The sequence below is a fragment of the Trichechus manatus genome, unplaced genomic scaffold (genome assembly GCF_000243295.1).
Source record: "Trichechus manatus latirostris isolate Lorelei unplaced genomic scaffold, TriManLat1.0 scaffold00227, whole genome shotgun sequence".
NCBI lineage: Eukaryota > Metazoa > Chordata > Mammalia > Sirenia > Trichechidae > Trichechus > Trichechus manatus.
Genome location: NW_004444163.1, coordinates 3510247 through 3531179, shown reverse-complemented (window position 1 = coordinate 3531179; position 20933 = coordinate 3510247). Strand labels below are relative to the sequence as shown.

At 36.3% G+C, this 20933-nt stretch overlaps 1 protein-coding gene across 1 annotated transcript; it reads left to right on the top strand.

Annotated features, from left to right (window-relative positions):
• Nucleotides 1-6: 6 nt before the first annotated feature.
• Nucleotides 7-16019, top strand: SC5D (sterol-C5-desaturase). The gene is made up of 5 exons (XM_004389002.2): nucleotides 7-374; nucleotides 10854-11071; nucleotides 11847-11979; nucleotides 14047-14147; nucleotides 14665-16019. Exons 2-5 carry the CDS (start codon nucleotides 10862-10864, stop codon nucleotides 15118-15120), a joined length of 900 nt encoding a protein of 299 aa, XP_004389059.1. The 5' UTR covers nucleotides 7-374; nucleotides 10854-10861; the 3' UTR covers nucleotides 15121-16019.
• Nucleotides 16020-20933: the final 4914 nt, after the last annotated feature.

Below are 20933 nucleotides of genomic sequence, written 5' to 3'. Positions count from 1 at the left end.
TGATGCTGGCTGTTACGGATTTTTCATTCAAGGGAAGTCTGGTCATTGAACACTAATGCTTTACATTGGGACAGTTGCTCTCTGTTCTTGTGGGTTTTTTTTTTTTTAAAGGTAAAAATATTAAGCTGAAGAACTGGTTACTGCGAGGTGATTACGATGGCGGGACAACAATCCACAGTTTGAAAAGACTAGAAGGGAAAGGGAAATAATGTATTATTTTAGAATTGTAAAAAGCAAAGTCATGTATACTAACGTTGCTGTGTTATAGGAGAGTAAATTTGTAGCTGTTATAGTAGAAGAAAACATTACCTCAGTAGAAACGTTTCAAGAACTGGAAAATTTGCGGCAGCCTAGTATCTCAGCAAAAACTTCTAGTAAGTTATTTAGCTTTGTAGGACCATCATGATTTTTTTTAAGTTTCAAATAATAAATACCTAATAAAAAAACATGGCCCTTGATTGTTTACAGGGTGCTTTCCATTTTATTATCTAATGTAATTAAAATGGTGTAATACTCAGAATTACTCAGATGCATGGATAACAGCTTGAGAGAATATAGTGAGAACAGGCTCTGGAAATAATATTGTGTGTAAGAGAACAGACTCTGGAATTATATAATCCAGCTGTAATTTTACTACCTGTTGAGCTAGATCAAGTTATTTAAATCCTCATGACCTAGGTTTCCCCATCTGTAAAATGGAAATTATAAAAGTACCTCATAGGGTTGTTGTGAGAATTAAAAATACATAAACTGTGTTTAAAATAATACTTGGTTCTCGAAGGTTAGCTATTATTGTATGAACTTTTTAAGTACATGAAAACTACTGAACTCAGTCATCCCAAGCCTGTTGTTATGTGCCGTTGAATCAATTTCTACTCATAGTGACCCCATGTGACAGAACTGTTCTATAGGGTTTTATTGGCTGTAATCTTTATGGAAGCAAATCTCCAGGTCTTTCTCTTGTGGAGCCTCTGGGTAAGTTTGAACTGCCAACCTTTCAGTTGGCAGCCGAGCACTTAACTGTTTGCACCACCAGAGCTCCTTATTCCAAGCCTAGTAGTATTATGTTGATAGTTGTGTTTTAAGAAAAGTTTTCGTTGTTTCTGCAAAGGTAAAATGATGTTTAATATAAACTTCTGTTTACAGCAGGAGTACTTAGAGTCTGTGGAGCCCTTGATTTCAGGGAGTCTTTGAACCCCTTAAAATTACATGTAAAATTATTTGAGTTTGTACAGTTACTCAGAATTTAAAAAATTAAGGAGTTGAAATAGTAGTAAAGAGGCAGTAGAGTTTGGTTAAAGCCCATGGACTTTGTAGCTAGAAGGTACTTGTTCCAACCTGGGGCAAGTTTCTTGAATTTTCTATGCCCAGCTTCCTCCTCTGTAAAATAAGAATACTACTACTACCTAACTCTTGGGTACTATTGAGGGGATAAAATGAGTTAATATATGTACAACATTTGCAGTACCTTCCATTCGAAAAACCATTGCCATTGAGTCGATTCAGACTCATAGTGACCCGACAGAGCAGAGTAGAACTGTCCCATTGGATTTCCAAGGCTGTAATCTTTATGGAAGCAGACTGCCACATCTTTCTCCTTCCCAGCGACTGGTGGGTTCAAACTGCCTACTTTTTGGTTAGCAGCTGTCTGCTCAACCATTGCACCACCAGGGTTCCTTTGCAGTATCTAGTACATAATAAATATTAATGTGAACTATTATTAATTAGAGCCTGGATGGCGCAGTGGTTAAGAGCTTGGCTGCTAACAAAAAGATCAGCAGTTCAAATCCACCAGATGTTCCTTGGAATCCCTATGGGGTAGTTCTACTCTGTCCTATAGTGTTGCTATGAGTTGAAATCGACTCAGTGGTAATGGTTTTGGTTTTTTTTGGTTATTATTAATTACTTTTCAAAGAGGAATCAAATGACCTCCTTTTCTGTTTTAGGTTAAAGAAATTTTGACTTTAATAATAGTAGTAATAATAGCTCCTATTTGTTGAGCTCCTGCCATGTCAGATGGTGCCAAGTAATCTATGTACTTAGTCTCTAAACCGTATCACAATTCTTTAGCAGTAGGTATGTTATCTCCATTTTATAGCTGTGAGTTTCAGTGTAAACTTCAAAGTTGAATTGCAGTTTTGAGATACTACTGTTATGATTTCAGAAGATTATGCGTTAGATGACAGAAATCACAGCAGTATGTTCATGCTTAGTTACTTAACTTAATTACTACAATCAACAAATATAATTCTAAAAGCACTTGGAACAGGTTTAATTTCACAGCTGTAAAGTTCCTCCAAATTTTTCTTTTCCTAACAAAGTGAGAGGAAAATATTTGCAACTCATATCACAAAGGGCTAAGCTCCCTGTTAAATAAGGAGCTTCTGGAAATTGATATTTTAAATGAGACTAAAAACCCAGTGGAAAAATGGGCAAAGGATACAAACAGATAATTCACAGGAAAGAAAATATAAATTACTCTAAGTGTGTGAAATGATGCTCGGCCTCACTTATAATAAGATAAATGTAAATTGAATCTACACTGAGATAGCCTTTCTTTCCTACCGGATTGACAAATATCCAAAAGTTAGATAAGATTCTCTGTTAACGTTGTAGGGAAATAGGCATCATCTTACATTGCTTATGGACTGGCAAAATAGTACAACCCCTATGGAGAACAACTTAGCCATATCTACCCAAGTTATGAATGCAATTACTCTTTGATCTAGCATTTGTATTTGGCAGAAGTTTATACAATACAGGGTTCTTTGTTGTAGCATTGCTTGTAATAGCAAAAGGTTAGAATCTCTCTTAGTTATCTAGTGCTGCTATAACAGAAATACCACAAGTGAATGGCTTTCTCACAGATTAGGAGGCTGTAAGTGCAAATTCAGAGTGCCGGCTCTAGAGGAAGACTTTCTCTGTCAGCTCTGGAGGAAGGTCCTTGTCTCTTTATCTTCTGCTTTCTGTTTCCTTGGAGATCTTCATGTGTCTTGCAATCTATCTTACCCCATCTGTCTTACTCACTGGCTTGTTTAATCTCTTTTATATTTCAAAAGAGATCGACTCAAGATACACCCTACACTAATCTCACCTGATTAACATAACGAAGACAGCCCATTCCCAAATGGGATTATAACCATAGGCATAGAGATTAGGATTTACAGCACATATTTTAGGGGGACATAATTCAATCCATAACACCGTCCAAATGTCTGTATGTGAGTGATTGGTTAAATAAACAGCAGTGAAATCACAGTGATGGGAGCAAAGGTCTACAGTCTCTTACCCATAATTTCAAAGTTTTCAAAGCCTGAAAACCAAAAATCTTTGTTTGTTTTAAATTTGGCAGCCAAACTCATTTGATGGCAAAACCTGACTCCAGCTGACTGAGGTGCCCATTTTGTCTTGTTGCACCTTCCAGGCACTCTTGCCTTTGCTGTCTGCTAATACTTTTTGCCTTTTAGTTGTTTGGTTACTTTGGGTTTAATTGCATTTGAAAATGTCAAAAATAGGTAAAGATAGCCCTGTGGCAAAGAATGGAAACATTTGTTGTTAATAATAGAATGGAACATAGAGTTATTATAGGAGGTTGTGCGTGGTGTGTCTGTGAGACATCATACAGAAGAAGACAGTGTGGGAACTATGACCATATATGACATAAAGAATAGCTTATTGACATTTTACAGTGGCAATGATGAGAAGAACTAATGAAAAATCAGAAAACATTATTGAAAATAAAAATCTTAACCATGTTTTAATTAAGTGGATTTGACAATAAGGAGGTAAACACATACCATTGATTGGTTTGTTGATCATGAAACAAATTAGAATAGATCATGAAGAATTGCTACTGAAGATGAATATTAGTATTAAGCAGGGCTTTGAACTGGTTCTAAACGGTTCACTGTTGGCTGACAGAAACCATGGCAGTGTACATGTTGCATCACAACCAAAGCTCTTGGCCGTGGGGATTTGTCCCTAGTAGGAAACAGTGCTGCCCCACTCAAACATGGCAGCTGACCACGCCGCTTTGAATGTGTGTCTGTCTCTACATTCCTGTAGTCCAATTTCCCGCACTGGTTTTTTGGTTCATCTGCCACTACTGTTTCTCTCCCACCCTTGTCGCCACTTCTTGCCGTGTCGTGCCGTCTCTGATGTTACAGCTTTCTCTGTCTCCTGAGTCTAGGAGGTTCTCAGCTCAGGGATCCCAGGTCCAAAAGATGTGCTCTGCTCCTGGCTCTTCTTGGTGATAGTGAGGTTCCCTCCCCACCGCCCCAACCCTTCTGTAGGATTGACTCTCTCTTTAAGCCTAGCAGATGGCAAAACTGATCAATCTCCTTGTTATGGTTCCATGTACCTTATTTGCATAATCCCACCCAGTCATTCTGTGGGAGTCACAAGGCCATGAATGGCTAGAAAGACCATATTAACTAATTCACTGCATTGCACAAGGCTGTGGGAGAGCCACTAGATTTTAATACTAAGGAAAGGTTGACTATTGTGAAGGATGCCAGTGCTGCAGACTCATAAAAGATAAAGCCAGCGTCTAAAATGTTTCCATGGTGTTCACAGTATACATGGGCATCATCATGCAAAAATCTCCAGGCTGGTTCGGTAGCCATCTGTACTAGTGGTACAAACTTGTCACAGTCAGGCTGAGCTGAAGAAAATTGGAATTTTTTATTATTCCTAGACAACTCTTCTCTGCATTCTCCTCAACTTCTGGTGAAGAGTTGTTTTCAGTATTTACTTCCCCCCTCCCTTCATTGTGACTGTCATAGCCTTTTGACCAACCCAGCAAGTGTTATGCTGGAAAAGCAAGTGTTTCTACTGCCTGCAGCAATTAACAGAGGCCTAAGACTGTCAGAGTTCAGCCGTAAAGATCCTGTTTTCAAAATTACTAATGCTTGAAATGAAGTTGATAAATTAGCATTAATAAATGCTTAACAAAATTTTAACTGAGGTTTGAAAATGAGCCTGCAGATACAGACTTTGAAGGATTTCATGTCACCATTGAGAAGATGATACTTAACCTCATTAATTACAACATTCATTTAACAGCAAACCCTTAATAAGTTAGGGAAACTGACGTTGAAGAAGTGCTGAACCCAGATCATGATGCTTTGTTATGTGTTTCTTGGGTGAGGGGGAAGTTGTAGAAAGGTTGATAAATACGCATAAGCGTTAGACTAGGAATGACAATATTAATGATGACCACATCGTGAACATAGGTGGACAGATCTCTGAAGACAATATCTTAAGCAAGAGATTTCGGTAATCAGTTGTGTAGCAGTTGTTAGGAGCTATCGAATTGGTTCAGACTCAGCGACTCTGTATACAACAGAACGAAACACTGCCCAGTCTTGTGCCATCCTAACAATTGTTGCTATGTTTGAGCCCATTGTTACAGGCACTGTGTCATTGTATAGCAGAAGCATATGTTAATAAGACAGATGACATTGATAGAAATCTTTTCAAAACACCATGATCCTGGCTCATCATCAATGTCTAATTCCAACCTAGTGGACCCTTCTCTCTAAAATCCTCAAGCAACTAGATGTTATGAATATTTATTACATATCTATCTACCTACCTACCTCCCTCATTGCAGGTGCCTGAGGCAGTATTACCAGTTGGGGCTAACAGGAGGGTGATCATAAACTTAAAAGGAAACACTGGGCAATGAGATGTTCATAGGAGGCTTTGTAAAGCTCTGACATTTTTCTTGGAATCTAGAAGGCCGCGCACATGAGCAGCGCGGTGCACATGCCCAAGAAAGACCTCTGGCTGTTCACCTCTGGCTGACCTTGAGGGTCTGCATAAGCAGGTAGTGAAGACTAAGTAAGAGTTGTAAACTGCCCACAGAAGCACTGAAAGCATGCCCTGCTATACACACAAACCCCTCAGCAAAAGCTGGGACATACTGGGTCAAGGCATTTAAGGATATCTCTCTCCAGTCATTACCTGACCACTAAGCTAACCAAGAAGAGACTTCAGTAGCTACAATCAACAAAGAATTCAGCTGTTAGTCCAGGAAAGTCACTAAACAAATGAACAGCAACAGCAAAACCAGGGGTGGGTTGGGGAAGTAGACAGGAAATCTGACTTGCAGAGTTGCCACATTATGTTATTTAAAATGTTCTGTTTTCCACAAAAATATATGAGACATGCAAAAAAACAGGGACTTGTCGGGGCATATACTGAAAAAAAAAAAGAAAAGAAAAAAAAAGTCAATAGAAATTTTCCTAGAGAAGCTCAGAAAATGGAGTTACTAGACAAAGACTTTAAATCAGCTTTTATAAATACAGTCATCCCTTTGTATCTGTGGGGGATTAGTTCCAGGACCCCCCGTGGATACCAAAATCTTCAGATGCTCAGGTCCCTAATATAAAATGGTGTAGTATTTGCATGTAACCTATGCACATCCTCCTGTATACTTTAAATCATCTCTAGATTACTTAATACAATGTAAATGCTATGTAAATAGTCATTGTCCTGTTTGTTTAAGGAATAATGACAAGACTCGAAGTGAGCAGTGCTCAGATGATGAGTCCTAGAGATTCTGAGGATCTGTGAAATGGCGATAGGATACAGCAGGGTATGTCTGCACATCCTTTCATTCACGTGGATTCAGCGTAGTGCTCGGTGTGCAGCCAATTCAAGTTTTGCTTTTTGGAACTTTTTTCTTTTCTCAAAATTTTCAATCCGTGGTTGGTTGAATCCACAGATGCAAAACCCATGGATAGGGAGGACTGACTGTATGTTCAAATAAAGGAAACCATGTCTAGACAATTAAAGGAAAGTATGAGAACAATTTTCCACCAAATAGAGAATCTCAATAAAGAGAAATTTAAAAAGAAAAAAGAACCAAATAGAAATTCTGGAGTTAAAAAGTATAGTAACTGAAATGTAAAATTTACCATGAGGCTCAATTGCAGATTTGAGCTGATAGAAAAAAGAATCAAAGAACATGAAGATAGATTAATTGAAATTATCCAATCTGAAGAACAGAAAGAAAAAGAATGAAGAAAAATGAACAGAGCCTCAGAGACCTGGGGGACACCATCAGGCATACCAGCATAAGTATAATGGGAGTGCCAGGAGGAGAAGAGAAAGAAATGGGCAGAAAAATTATTTTAAGAAATAATGATAGGGAATCCCCAAATTTGATTGAAAAAAATGAATCTGCACATACGAAAAGGTCAACAAACTCCATATAGAGTAAAACTCAAAGAAGCCTACACTTAGACACTTCGTAATGAAACTGTCAAAAGCCAAGGACAGAGAATCTTAAAAGCAGCAAGAGAGAAGTGACTAATCATGCACAAAGGATTCTCAGTAAGATTAACAGCTGATTTCTCATTAGAAACCATAGAAGCCAGAAAGCTAGAAGAAAAAGACTAACAAGAATTCTATATCCAGCAAAAACTATTTCTCCAAAATGAAGAAATTAAGACATTCTAGATAAGCCAAAACTGAGGCTTTGTCACTAGCAGACCTACACTACAAGAAATCCTAAAAATAAGTCCTTCAGGCTAAAATAAAAGGACCCCCCCCCCCAAAAAAAAAAAAACAAACCAAACCTGTTGCCATTGAGTCAGTTCCGACTCATAGCGACCCTATATGACAGAGTAGAATTGCCCCATATGGTTTCTAAGGAGCAGCTGGTGGATTTGAACTGCTGTCCTTTTGGTTTGCAGCCGAGCTCTTTACCACTGTGCAACCCTGTCTCCCAAAATAAAAGGACATTAGATAGTAATTCAGACTCATATGTGGCAAATAAACCCATACATCTGGCCAATTAATTTTTGACAAGGATGCCACGTCCATTCAGTGGAGAAAGAATAGTCTCTTCAATGAATGGTGCTGGGTAGTCTCATGGGACATCTCAACAACTGGCATACTATAGTTCATAAGGTTATGTTCTACATCCTAGTTTGGTGAATAATGTCTGGGGTCTTAAAAGCTTGCAAGCAAACATCTAAGATACAACTATTGGTCTCTACTTGTCTGAAGCAAAAGAGAAAGAAGGAAACCAAAGAGTCAGAGAAGATACTAGTCTACAGGACAGATAGTCTACATGAACCACAGCCTCATCTACACTGAGACCAGAAAAACTAGGTGGTGCCTGGCTACCACTACTGAACATTCTAATCAGGGCCACAACCGATGGACCCTGATAGAATGGGAGAAATGTGGAACAGAAACTCAACTTCCTAAAAAACAAAAACCAGAGCTACTGGACTGTTTGAGACTGGAGGACTCCCCGAGACTCGTGCCCTGAGATAACTCTTCAAACCTTGAACTGAAACTAACACCTGAGGTCACCTTGTAGCTAAATAACAAATTGGCTCAAAAAATAATGAATATCACCCATAAGTACTGTACTCCTTTAAAAAAAATCATCTATATGAGTCCAAATGGTCAACAATTACTTTAAAACAAAGGAGGCAGGGAAACTAGATTAATGGAAATGGAGCAACCAGAACCAAAATAATGAAAATGTTCATGCATTGTGAAGAATGTAACCGTGTCACTGAACACCTTGTGTTGAAATTGTTGAATGGGACTCTAAACTGCTGTGTAAACCTTCACTGAAAACACAGTAGAATATTATCTAAAAAAAACAAATGGTGCTGGGACAACTGGATTTCCACATGCCAAAGAGTGAAGTTGGACCCTTGCATCACACCATATGCATAAACTTTCACCCAAAGCACAATAATTTTTTTAAAAAAATAAATTTAAAAAATGAACTCAAAATGGATCAATAACCTAAATATAAGAACTAAAACCATAAAACTCGTAGAAGAAAACATAGGGGTAGAACTTCAAGACCTTATTTTTGACAGTGGATTCTTAGATATGACAACAAAAACACAAGCAACAAAAGCAAATAGATAAACTAGATTCATCAAAATGAAAAGTTTTTGTGCATCAAAGGACTTTATCAAGAAAGTGCTTTACTATATGATCCAGCAATTTTACTCTTAGGTGTTTATCTAAGAGACTCGAAAGCGGGGACTGAGATAGATATATACCAATGTTGACTACAGGATTCACAATATTCAAAAGGTGGAAAAAACCCAAGTATTCATCAGTAAGTGAATGGACAAGCAAAATAATGGTGTATGTATACAATTCAACCATAAAGAGAAATGAAGTTCTGATATGTGCTATACATGGATGAACTTTCAAAAGAGTATGCCAAGTGAAATAAGGCCAAAAGGACAAATATTGTACTCTATGACTTATATAAAATATCTAGACTAGACAGATGCACAGAGACAAAAGTTTATTAGTGATTGCCAATGGCGGAGTGGAGGAAGGAGTGGGAGTTATGGCTGAAGGGGTACTGAGTTTCTGTTTGAGATATGTAAAACTTTTGGAAATAGATAATAGTGATGGTAGTACAACATGGTGGATGTATTTAATTTCATTGGATAGTACACTTAAAAATGATTAAAATGGGAAAATTTTGTTACATATATTTCTCAAAATAACATTAAAAGATTGATCATATACCTAGATATAACAATCATATAAGATCATACACCTAACTAAAAAACTATCAAACAAAAACAGCGGTAAATATTGATGACCTTGGATTTGGCAAAGCATTCATAGATGTGGCACCAAAAGCACAAAAGCAACAAAAGAAAAAAAAATTTTGACTTCATCAAAATTCAACAACACCATCCAGAAAGTTAAAAGGCAACGCACAGAATGGGTAAAAATATTTTCAAGTCATATGTCTGATAAGGGACTTGTACCGAGTATGTATATATGTACAATTCTTAAAACTCATCGATAAAAAGACAACCCAGTTAAAAAGGGAAGGGGCAAAGGATTTGAATAGACAAAGGATTTGAATAGACATTTCTCCAAAGAAGATATACAAATGAATGTTTATATCTAGTTGTGCAAAGATTTCCAAGATACATTGTTAAGTGAAAAAACAAGGAACTTAGCTGTATAGTACGCCACTTTTTGTAAGGAAGGAAATTGAAAATTGCAGTTATATGAGTTTACATTAGGACAGAGTAGAACTGTCCCATAGGGTTTCCAAGGCTGTAAATCTTTATAGAAGCAGACTGCCGCACCTTTCTTCCATGGAGCAGCTGGTGGGTTCAAACCTCTGAACTTTCGGTTAGCAGCCAAGTGCTTTAACCCCTGTACTACCAGGGGTTTTGGTTACAGTATAGACCTACATTTTAGGGAATTCATTTTAGGTCCCGCCGGAAACTTGTAGCTGAAGGAGTGGAACATTTGCCTGAATATCTGGTGCCCTGGGTTCCATGTCTTTACTACTCGGCATGTTACCATAGGACATAGTAGAAAGGAACACTGAAATGGAATTAGATCTGGGCTTATGCCACTTATCAGCTTGATGACCTTAAAGAAAAAACTTAACCTTCTTGGGCCTCAGTTTTTCTAACTGAGCTTTAGTGTCCGCATGTATAATATGAAGAGCTTAGACTAGAGATGATGTAGAAGATCGTTTCTGGCCGTAAAGGTTGCATGTAGGGAATTCTGTTCATAGCAGGGAGCCCTGGTGGTACAATGGTTAAGCGTTTGGCTGCTGATGAAAAGGTCGGCAGTTCAAATCCACCTGCCACTTTTTGGAAACCCTATGGAGTAGTTCTACTCTGTCCTATAGGGTTGCTATGAGTCGGAAGGAATCGACTTGATGGCAACGAGTTTGGGTTTTTGGTTTTGGTTCTTTATAACAGTCTTCTACTTTGTATGATTTTTCTTAAATCAGGAGCTTCATAGAGTTTTTTTGTTTGTTTTTTGCTTAGAAAAATGTAAAGGTGGTAAGTAATTGTTTGTACATGTTTATCTTTCAGAGGCTAAGATGGATCTTGTACTCAGTGCTGCAGATTATTATTTTTTTACACCCTATGCATATCCAGCCACATGGCCAGAGGATGACATCTTCCGACAAGCTATTAGTCTCCTAATTGTGACAAATGTTGGTGCTTATATCCTTTATTTTGTCTTTGCATCACTGAGCTATTATTTTGTCTTTGATCATTCATTGATGAAACATCCACAATTTTTAAAGGTAAATGATTTTCTTCCCTACTTTCTAACTGTTGTTAGAGTAAAAATAACAATGTGATATGTTATGTGAGATTTTCAGATTAAACTGGTTATATATAACCATTAAAGTTTTTAACACCAGCCCCAAATGGATTAGACACTTTCAGTAGGGCTAATCTCTCTCCTTCCCTTTAAAGAAATAAATGAATGCAACTTTATAAAACAAAAACAAACTCCAAGCCTGATACCTATTAGGTACTTAGACATTTCTTTGCTAATAGTGATGAATAAATAAATGGACACATTTATATACTTATTTTAATGTGTGACTTTCACAAACTGAAATATTTTTACTATGTATATTTTATTTGACTAAATAGGAGATTTAAGGTAGATAGTTTTAGAGTTATTTATAATCATTTTTCTATTTCAATTATTTGTATTTGTCAGTTAGTGAAAGGACAGAAAAAAATGAGGGTTGGGGTGAGAATAGAAGTTAATTATGACAGAATCACTCCTGAAATAGAAATTTAGAATACAGATTTTGTGGGAAGGAAAAAAAGTTTCAGAATTTAAAATGTTTATTGCATTTACTTATTACAGAAGAATGTCTTTCTTGCACATGCATTCCCACGTATTAAAATTTTAATAGGAACAATTTGGAGGTAAGCACCCATAAATGAAAACACAGTTTAAAAATCCAATCCAAAACAATTTTATGCTAGTTTTGCTTGATATAGATTTTGTGTTACTAAGTCAATTTTTCTAATTTTAAGTATTGTAAATGTGATTTTCAGAATCAAGTCTATCGAGAAATTAAGTGCACTGTCCAGTCATTACCATGGATTAGTATTCCCACTGTTGCATTGTTCCTGGTAGAGGTGAGAGGTTACAGCAAATTATATGATGACATAGGAGAGTTTCCATATGGTAAGTAAACAATTTGAGTGTTGGGAGGAGGGTGGTCTGAGCACAGGTTGATTTCTTTAAAGAACCAAATCTCCCTCTCTTTTTTCTTCTGTTAAAATAATTATAAATTGTTCAGTTATTTTTATTGTTCTACTTTTTTGGATTCATGTCGTGTCACATATATGCATTTCTTTAGTGTTGTCTATCAATTTTATAGTCTGTTGTAGGTGAGACTATGCCTGAGGGAAGAGTGGAATGATTAGATAGGCCCTTTCATTTGTTTCCTTAATAGGAAATTAAACTTCTAAAACAAATAATTCTGGTAATAAATGATAATTGCTGAAAAATTAGAAAATATCTATTTTTTAAAATTCATTTTCCTGCTACTTGGAAACAATCTTTCCTATGCCTCTGTATGTCATTATTTACATCATAAAAATGAAATCTTACTATGCACACTGGTTTGGACCCTTATTTTTTTTTTTCTCTTACAAATATATATGGCCATATTTTCATGTCAGTTAATATTGACATCATATAGTATATAGTTAATAATATTTCATTGGGTAGATATCCATAATTTATCTAAGGGATTCCTAATTATTAGACTTTAGATTGCCCATTTATCTCTCTCTATTATAAAAGAGTCCTGGGGTGACTAAACTTTTGTGAAATTCTGATATTATTTCATCCAGTTACATTCTTGGTTATCTAGTATATAGAAAGTTTAATACTCATAGTTAACATTTATTGAGTGTTTATTATATGCTAGCTACAGTTCTAAGCTCTTTATATGTGTCAATCCATTTTATTCACATAACAATTGTATGTGGTAGGTACTGTTACATTCATTTTGTTGGTGAATAAATTAGGTGTACAGAGAATTTGTTACTTGCCTAGATTACTCAGTGAACAAGTGGTGAATCTAGGATTTGAACCCAGGTTTGCTGGTACCAGCACCCTTGCTCTCTAAGTAAGGGGTTAGTTATTTAGAGTAGGGAACAAAAATTATACGTTGGAGTGATAAGTTGGCTGGGCCTTGAAGAATAGATAGGATTTGAGTAAAAATAAAGGGACGGAGAGCATTCCAAATAAGTGGAGTGGTATGAGTAAAGGTATGGAGGTAAGACTGTCAAGACGTGTTGGGAGGAGGACATTGAGTAAACCAGCCTGGTTAGGGCATAGGCATGAGAATGATGATGTTGGAAAAATCAGAAATAGTTGGGTTATATAGTAAATGCTAGGCTTTAGGTATTTAGTAGAAAATTTTAAGCAGGAAGATAATGTGTAAAGATATGTTTTAGAAAGATTAATTTGAAGGAAAACTATTAAATAGCATTATTCTCAGAAGGAACCCTGGTGGTACAGTGGTTAAGTGCTCAGCTGCAAACCAGAAGGTCAGGGGTTCGAACCCACTAGCCACTTTGCGGGAGAAAGATGTGGCAATCTGCTCCTGTAAAGATTTACAGCCTTGGAAACCCTATGGGACAGTTGTCCTCTGTCCTATAGGGTTGCTATGAGCCGGAATTGACTTGACAACAATGGCTTTGGTTTTGGTTTGGATTCTTCACAGAGATTTAAAAAATAAAGATGCCTCAGCAATGTCCTTTTTCTGTCATAGATATATAGATATAAAACAATTGCCATTGAATTGACTCAATGTGTGTCTAAGTGGAACTGTCCTCCATAAAGTTTTCAATGGCTGATTTTTTGGAAGTGGATTGCCAGGGCTTTCTTCCAAGGCACCTCTTGTTGGACTCAAACTTGCAACCTTTTGTTTGGCAGCCGAGCACGTTAATTGTTTGCACTACCCAGAAATTCCCTCACATTATGGTTCTAGTTTAATTAAGAAATATTTTAGGTGAGACATTTCATAAGACATTATGAAGACATTTCATAAGACATCTCAAGTTCTTATGAGAGGGAACTAAGGAAATACTTTGGAACAAGTTCCAAGGAGTCAAGAGAGATTACAGTTTATAGTGTTTGAATCTAGATCACATTTTGCGTTTAGATGAGCATGTGAAAGTTGAAGTCTGGCCCTGGAAGCCAAATCTTAATTATGTTGTTCTCCGTTGTCTCTTCTAGGTTGGATTCAGCTCATCTTTAGTATAATATCTTTCCTCTTTTTCACTGACATGTTGATCTACTGGATTCACAGAAGCCTTCACCATCGACTTGTATATAAGGTAGAGTCATTTGTAGGAGAAAGAAAAAAATTACACCTTACAACAATGTATGATTATAAATTCTGTTATCTATTTCTAAGAAACCCTGGTGGTGTAGTGTTTAAGAGCTACAGCTGCTAACCAAAAGGTTGGCAGTTCAAATCCACCAGGTGCTCCTCGGAAACCCTATGGGGCAGTTCTACTCTGTCCTGTAGGGTCGCTATGAGTCAGAATCGACTTGAAGGCAGTGAGTTATAGTTAGTTATTTCTAAGAATTTTGTCTATGTTAAATACCTAAGTAGCCATAGTCATGGCAGGTACCAGGGACATTTTGTTCATATTCTTTTTGAGTCTGGAGGGGCTGTGTTAAAATTTTTACTGTTTTAAGGCGAAGAAGAAGGGCATTTTATAAAATGATTTTGCCCATTTCAAAGGAAAATTTCAGTTTGGTCATTTCCATAACATAAGTATGAAAAGCTAAATTGAATATTGCTCTGGATGATATATGTGGTGCTGATGATGTCCTTTTCTTCTGTAGCACATACACAAACCTCATCATATTTGGAAGATTACTACTCCATTTGCAAGTCATGCTTTTCACCCTGTGGATGGTTTCCTTCAGAGTCTGCCTTACCATATATACCCTTTTCTCTTTCCCTTACACAAGGTGGTTTATTTAACTTTGTACATCATGGTCAATATCTGGTCAATTTCCATTCATGATGGTGATTTTCATGTTCCCAAAATCTTAAGACCATTTATTAATGGCTCAGCTCACCATACAGACCATCACCTATTCTTTGACTATAACTATGGACAGTATTTCACATTGTGGGATAGAATTGGAGGCTCATTCAAAAATCCTTCTTCTTTTGAAGGGGAGGGACCGCTTAGTTATGTGAAAAAGATGACAGAAGAAAAATGCAACAGCCATGTAGGAAATGGTTGTAAAAATGAAAAATTATTCAATGGAGAGTGTACAAAGATTGAGTAGATTGTTGCCCAATTGTTCTTAAGTATTTTTAATAAGTAAAAAATAGTCTACATACAGCAAAAAGTCATAGCAAGTAAATGGTATCATTTGAAAATCAGCATTGTAGGTACTGCTGAGGAATGATCATAGTGGTAGATCCAAGGAAGATGCTGTGAGCGCCAAGATTTTAACTTCATGCTTAAAATGCCAGGTGTTGGTGTAAGGGACAACTTGGGTCTCTCTAGCCAGCAGATCTATAGTTCATCTACCTGCAATGTCAATTTTTAGAAAGATAGTTATTGAGAGGACTAGGCTATGTCTTTTTGCCTTAATCCACCCACGTGCTGGGAAACATCCATTATGCTTAATAATACCGAGACTAAGAACCATAACAAAGAAATACTTTGTTTCTGGAATGGTTAAGTCTTGGGTGTTGGGATGAAGATAACGACTTGTACTTTGTTCAAGTGGAAACATTAATGTGAAAAAAAAATACTGATGTAACATATTAGCAGTTATGTAAATGACCTAATTAATAACGGGTATAATAAGATTATCATCTTCCTACACATGGGAAGCTTATTCTCTGGGAACATTATCAAATATTTAACCTTTTAAATTAAATTGATGCACTGCACTTTTGATATGTTTCAAAGTCACAAGCGTATACTTTTCTCTAAAAGGAAATAATTGCCGAATATTTAGGCCAGTCACTGAAGATTAGTTTTGAAATCTTACTCTCCCTCTTCTCCCCTCTCTTCCCTGTTTTCTCTGCAAAAAAATCAACAGATACGTTCATAAAGAAATGAGCATTGTAATATATTAGGAAAACATGGTTTACAAAGGCATTCTATAAGCCATTTATGTAAAATCAATAAAAGTTGGTAATGGTTATTATTAAACTGTATCAGTTAAAAATATTGTAATATCACAGAGTTTTCTTTATACAAATTTTGCGTCAGTTTGAAAGCACAGGAATGATGTGGTCTGTCAAAACTGTATTAGAATGTCTCCAGATGCTCAGTGTCAAGGGGAAAAATAGAGATGGAGTGTCACTGTCTTTTTATACTTCACGTGTTTATTAAATTTAGGTGTTTTGCAAGAGACTGGTCATAAAATTTAATGCCTAGGATCCAGAAGAAGTTTCTTTTCCCCCCCTCTCTTTGAATTACTGTTATACCGTCATTTTACTTCAGTGTACCAATATGCCAATTGATATTTTGTAGTAGGTAAATGAGTGCTTCTCACTAATACCCCCTCTCCCCACCCAGTACTCCGCTTTGCCTAAGAAAAGAAGGAAATTAAGGAGAAGCAAACTTTGTTTCTGAATAATAATGACATCTAATGAGTCGGAGTAAACCTGATGGCATACAACAACAACAGTATTTATTGAGCTTTTATTGTTGGTCAGGCACTGTTACAAGTCCTTGATGTGAGGAAACTGGGACCCAGAGAAGTTAAGTAGCTTTCCCAAGGTTTATTTGTCGCTCATATAAAGTCCAGTGTGAATGTTTCTGGTCAGTGAGCAGCTTTCTACATAGTCATTCTGAAACCCAGGCTCCTTACAGCTTGTGGCTCTACCTTTCTCTCAGCCCATAAGCCCTTATTGTTGAGGGAGCAGATAGAGAAAGAGGGCAGAATTTGCACATGGGAAATTTCTTATGTGCCAGGCTTAAAAGTAGGGCATATGTCTTCTGCCCACCGTCCTTTGGACAAATCTTGGTCTGTAGCCACCTTACCGAAAGAGATTCTGGGAAGTATAGCTAGCTGTGTGCCTGGGAGGAAAGGGAAACCAGTTTCGTAAACAGCCAGCCAATTTGCCGTATCCAAGCAATTTATTCCTGTCTTTATGAGGGTCCCAAGGATATAAAGGCATTGAAAAGACGTTTGAGCTTAGAAATATTTCAAGTTATCCATGCACTGATTATCTTAGTGTAATTCCATAACTCCAATGGTGTTAGTCTCCAGATTCTTACTTTTGTGTAGCTTATAGAGAAGAAAGGACATAATTTATGGGTAGAGAGAGGCTTCCTAAAAGGTGTTAGAAGTAATCAAACTAGTCTTTTTCCTCCCACTCTTCTCAAATTCTGGTCTTATTAAGCAGTATAGTCCTAATATTTTTTTAAACGCTACTACCACATTCTCCTATTCCCCATTAGAGGAATTCAGAGGTTCTTCCCACAGGAATATTAAATGAAAAATACTTTTCTATTGACTTTAAAATCTTTTATAGTATAAGGTAGGAAGGGAAAGTCAAGACTACATTTTCCACTTTTATGGTAGAAGTTGGGAAGTGACTAAAGATGCTGAGATAACACATTTCAAAAACGCAGAAAGTTCCAAAAACTTTGTTGAGTCCTCATCTTCGTCTCTGTCTCTGAATGCTGTGCATTTCCAACTCCTCATCCCTCATGATTCATTTTTCCTTCCATCTTGAAGACAGAGGCAAACTTGGGAGAGAAATCATGAGTTCAGTTTTTGATACAAGGAGTTTAGTGCAAGCAGATTACTTACACAGAGATGGTGTCTGGGAGGAAGATGGAAACTAGGGAGAAAAATCAGAACACAAAGAGATTTGGGATTAATCCAGATAGAAGAGATGCTTAAAGCCATGAGGTTGCCAAGGCCAGCATGAAAAAAGATAATCTAAAGAAACAAACCAGCTGCTAGGGAAAAGAACTTCCTTTCCAGTTTTACCACCTTGTTCAAACTCACAAAACACGTGTCTGGCAGTCTTAACTCAGCACTTAGGCTTTCTATCATCTATTATAGTTATGTGTATCTTATTTATTCTAAACCCTAAATGCCTTGAATGTAAAGGCCATCTGAATCATTGTATTAAACCATGCATCCTTACAGAATCCCAAGCATGGCTGTGGTTTGATAAATACTAGCTTAATGTTCTTCTCTTCGATGAATATTTAATGAACCTTGCTAGGTACAAGTATTTAATCTGCAGACTCAGACTTTTTAGCAAACAGTTTGTTTTTCATTTATTCATTTAGCAGAAATTCGTTGAATACCTTGGGAGAGGCAAAGTGGGAAATAAAGAGGAATCAAAGAGGGTCCCTATATCAAGGATAGGCTGTATTCCTTTTTGTCATCCGAAGTCATAACTGTCCACTGGAAACAAGTAAAACCTACCAGTGCTCAGTATTCTGGCCAAATATGAACCAGTGAAACAAGTACTCATTAGAGGGCTGGACGAATCTGTATACTCCACACTTAACACACTGTGCGCACAAAAGAAGACCCTCAAAAATACTAGTTGATTGAACCATGAAAAGGGCAAATTTAGTAAGACTTCCGTAACTTTAACTGGAGGATAATTTTCCACCGCAGAGAAATTGTAGTGGCTAGGAGCTTTGGAATTAAATAGATGATTTTGAATCCTGGCTCTGCTATTTGTAGATTGCATGATCCTTGGTTTCTCCATCTGTAAATTGATGAAACTAGGCCTACCTCATAGGCTCAAGTAAGTTGTTATTTGCTATCATGTTGGCTCTGACTCATAGTAACATTAGGTGTAATAGAATAAATCATTGCCCTGTCTTGCACCATCTTTAAATAAGTTAGGAGCACTCAGATGTCAGCTGAGGTTGGTATTCATGTAAACTGTGCTTAATGCCTCCTCTTCTTATGTTCTGTGGTTGTTGTCTTTACACCTAGGATGGGCTCTCAGTAGAAAGCAACTGGAGGAGAAAAAAAGCCTAGATACTTTCACCTTAAAATTGGATGGTGAAAGACATGAGGTTAACTAGGGCGAGGGGGTCCAGAGGAAAATCATATAAGTAAAACTAAAATTAATACATTATTTACTACAAAATGTCTTTATAAGGGTTGTAAATAAAAGTAGAATAAGTTAAATTTATTAAGAAAAACAAGAAGGAAGTGTGCCAATGATTTTGTCCACAAGCTTTACTATCACAGAGGGATTTTGGTATAAAAAATACTTACTAATACTTGCTTTAGTCCATATTTGCTTTATGAAAATAATAAAACAGTTTTTCTTAACTCTCTAAGCCCAACTTGGAGATCATGTTTTTCCATTATAAGTATGGTGAAATATGTATAAAAATAAGAATAATTACATTTTCATTTCTTCGACTAACAATTAACTCAAATTCGGCATCAGATTTTCCTAAACATTTAGCACCTTTTATATATTTTGTCAATCACATTTTCTTAAACATTTGATCAGAGATTTAATATATTTGATTATCTTATTATCTCAAATACCTCAACTGCCCAAAAGGCAGACTTTCATACTCAACAGATTTTTCTAAGCACTTTGACCACTCATGATTTGAATAAACTATACTTAAACATACATAAAAGAGCATAATGATATTAACTTGTTAGTCACTCAAAAAATTCATTATAGACTTTTATTCACTTCTTGCACCATTTCTTTATGCATTGTCTTCTTCCATCTTAAGATTACAGTTTTGTTCACTTAGCCATTTATGTAGGTGAAAAGTTGGCCCCCTTATATGTGGTCCAAACAAAGAAAAAGCGATCTAGGACCTTTGTGCATATTCCAAGTATTAAGACAGTGACTTTTGTAGTGGCTTTTGTCTGTCACTTCATTAGGATTTTTTTTAAACTAACTGTACGATTTACATACAATCAAATAATACACCCATTTTAATTGTACAGTTCAGTGTACTTTGACAAATGTGTACACCCATATAACCATCACCCCCAATCAAGATGTGGAACATTTTCTTCACTAGAAAAAGTTTCGTCTCCCTTTTCATTCAGTCTCTCTGCAACTCTAGTCCTAGGTAATCACTGATATATTTTCTGTTACTGGAGGTGAATTTTGCCTGTTATAGAATTTCACATCAGTGGAATCATAGTATGTACTCTTTTGTGTTTAGTTTTTTTAGCTTAATGTGTTTTAAAATTCATTCATGTTGTTAAATGTATCTAGAGCTTGTTCCTTTTTATTGCTGAATAGTGTCCCATTATAGCATACCACCATTTGTTTATCCATGTATCTTTTGATGGATATTTGAGTTAATTGCTTTTCGTTGTTGTTGTTATTGTGAATAAATCTGCTACAAACATTTGTGTAAAAGTCTTTGGAACTATGTTTTCATTTCTCTTTGGTAAATACCTATCAGTAGAATTGGTGGGTCATAAAGTGGATATATGTTTAATTTTATAAGAAATCATCAAACTTTTCCAAAGTGGTTATATCATTTTACATTTGTACTAGCAATGATGAGTGATCCAGTTGCTCCACATCCTCACCAACATTTAGTATAGTCAGTCTTTATTTTAACCATTCTAGTGAGTGTGAAATAGTTTCTCATTGTGGCTTAATTTGCATGTTTCTTATGGCTAATGATGTTTAAGCACTTTTTCACATACCTTTTGGCTGTTTTTATATTTTATTTTGTGAAGTATCTGTTCAAGTCTTTTAACCATTTAAAAAATTGGGTTGTTTTTATTATTGATATGTAGGAATTCTTTATATATTATGAATAAAAAGTCCCTTGTCCTGAAGGAAGGGGAAAGGAAAGGGTTAATGGTGAGGGAAAAATCTCATTGATTAAATTGCACAACAGATTATTATAATTTCTGTTAATAAGTTGTACACCTGTAAAAAGTTGAATTGCAAAAGTCATGTGATAAATATATTTACAACGACAAAAAAAAGAGTAGCAACGGAGGCTGCTTTTGTACAACCAAACACCTCATGGGATGTGGTCCTTTGCTTTGGACATTTAGGGTCATGGTTTCATGGGACATCCCACTTAACTGGCCTAATAACATGTTTAGTGCTTCTGTTCTGTCTAGTTTGTTTCATAGTGCCTGGGGTCTTA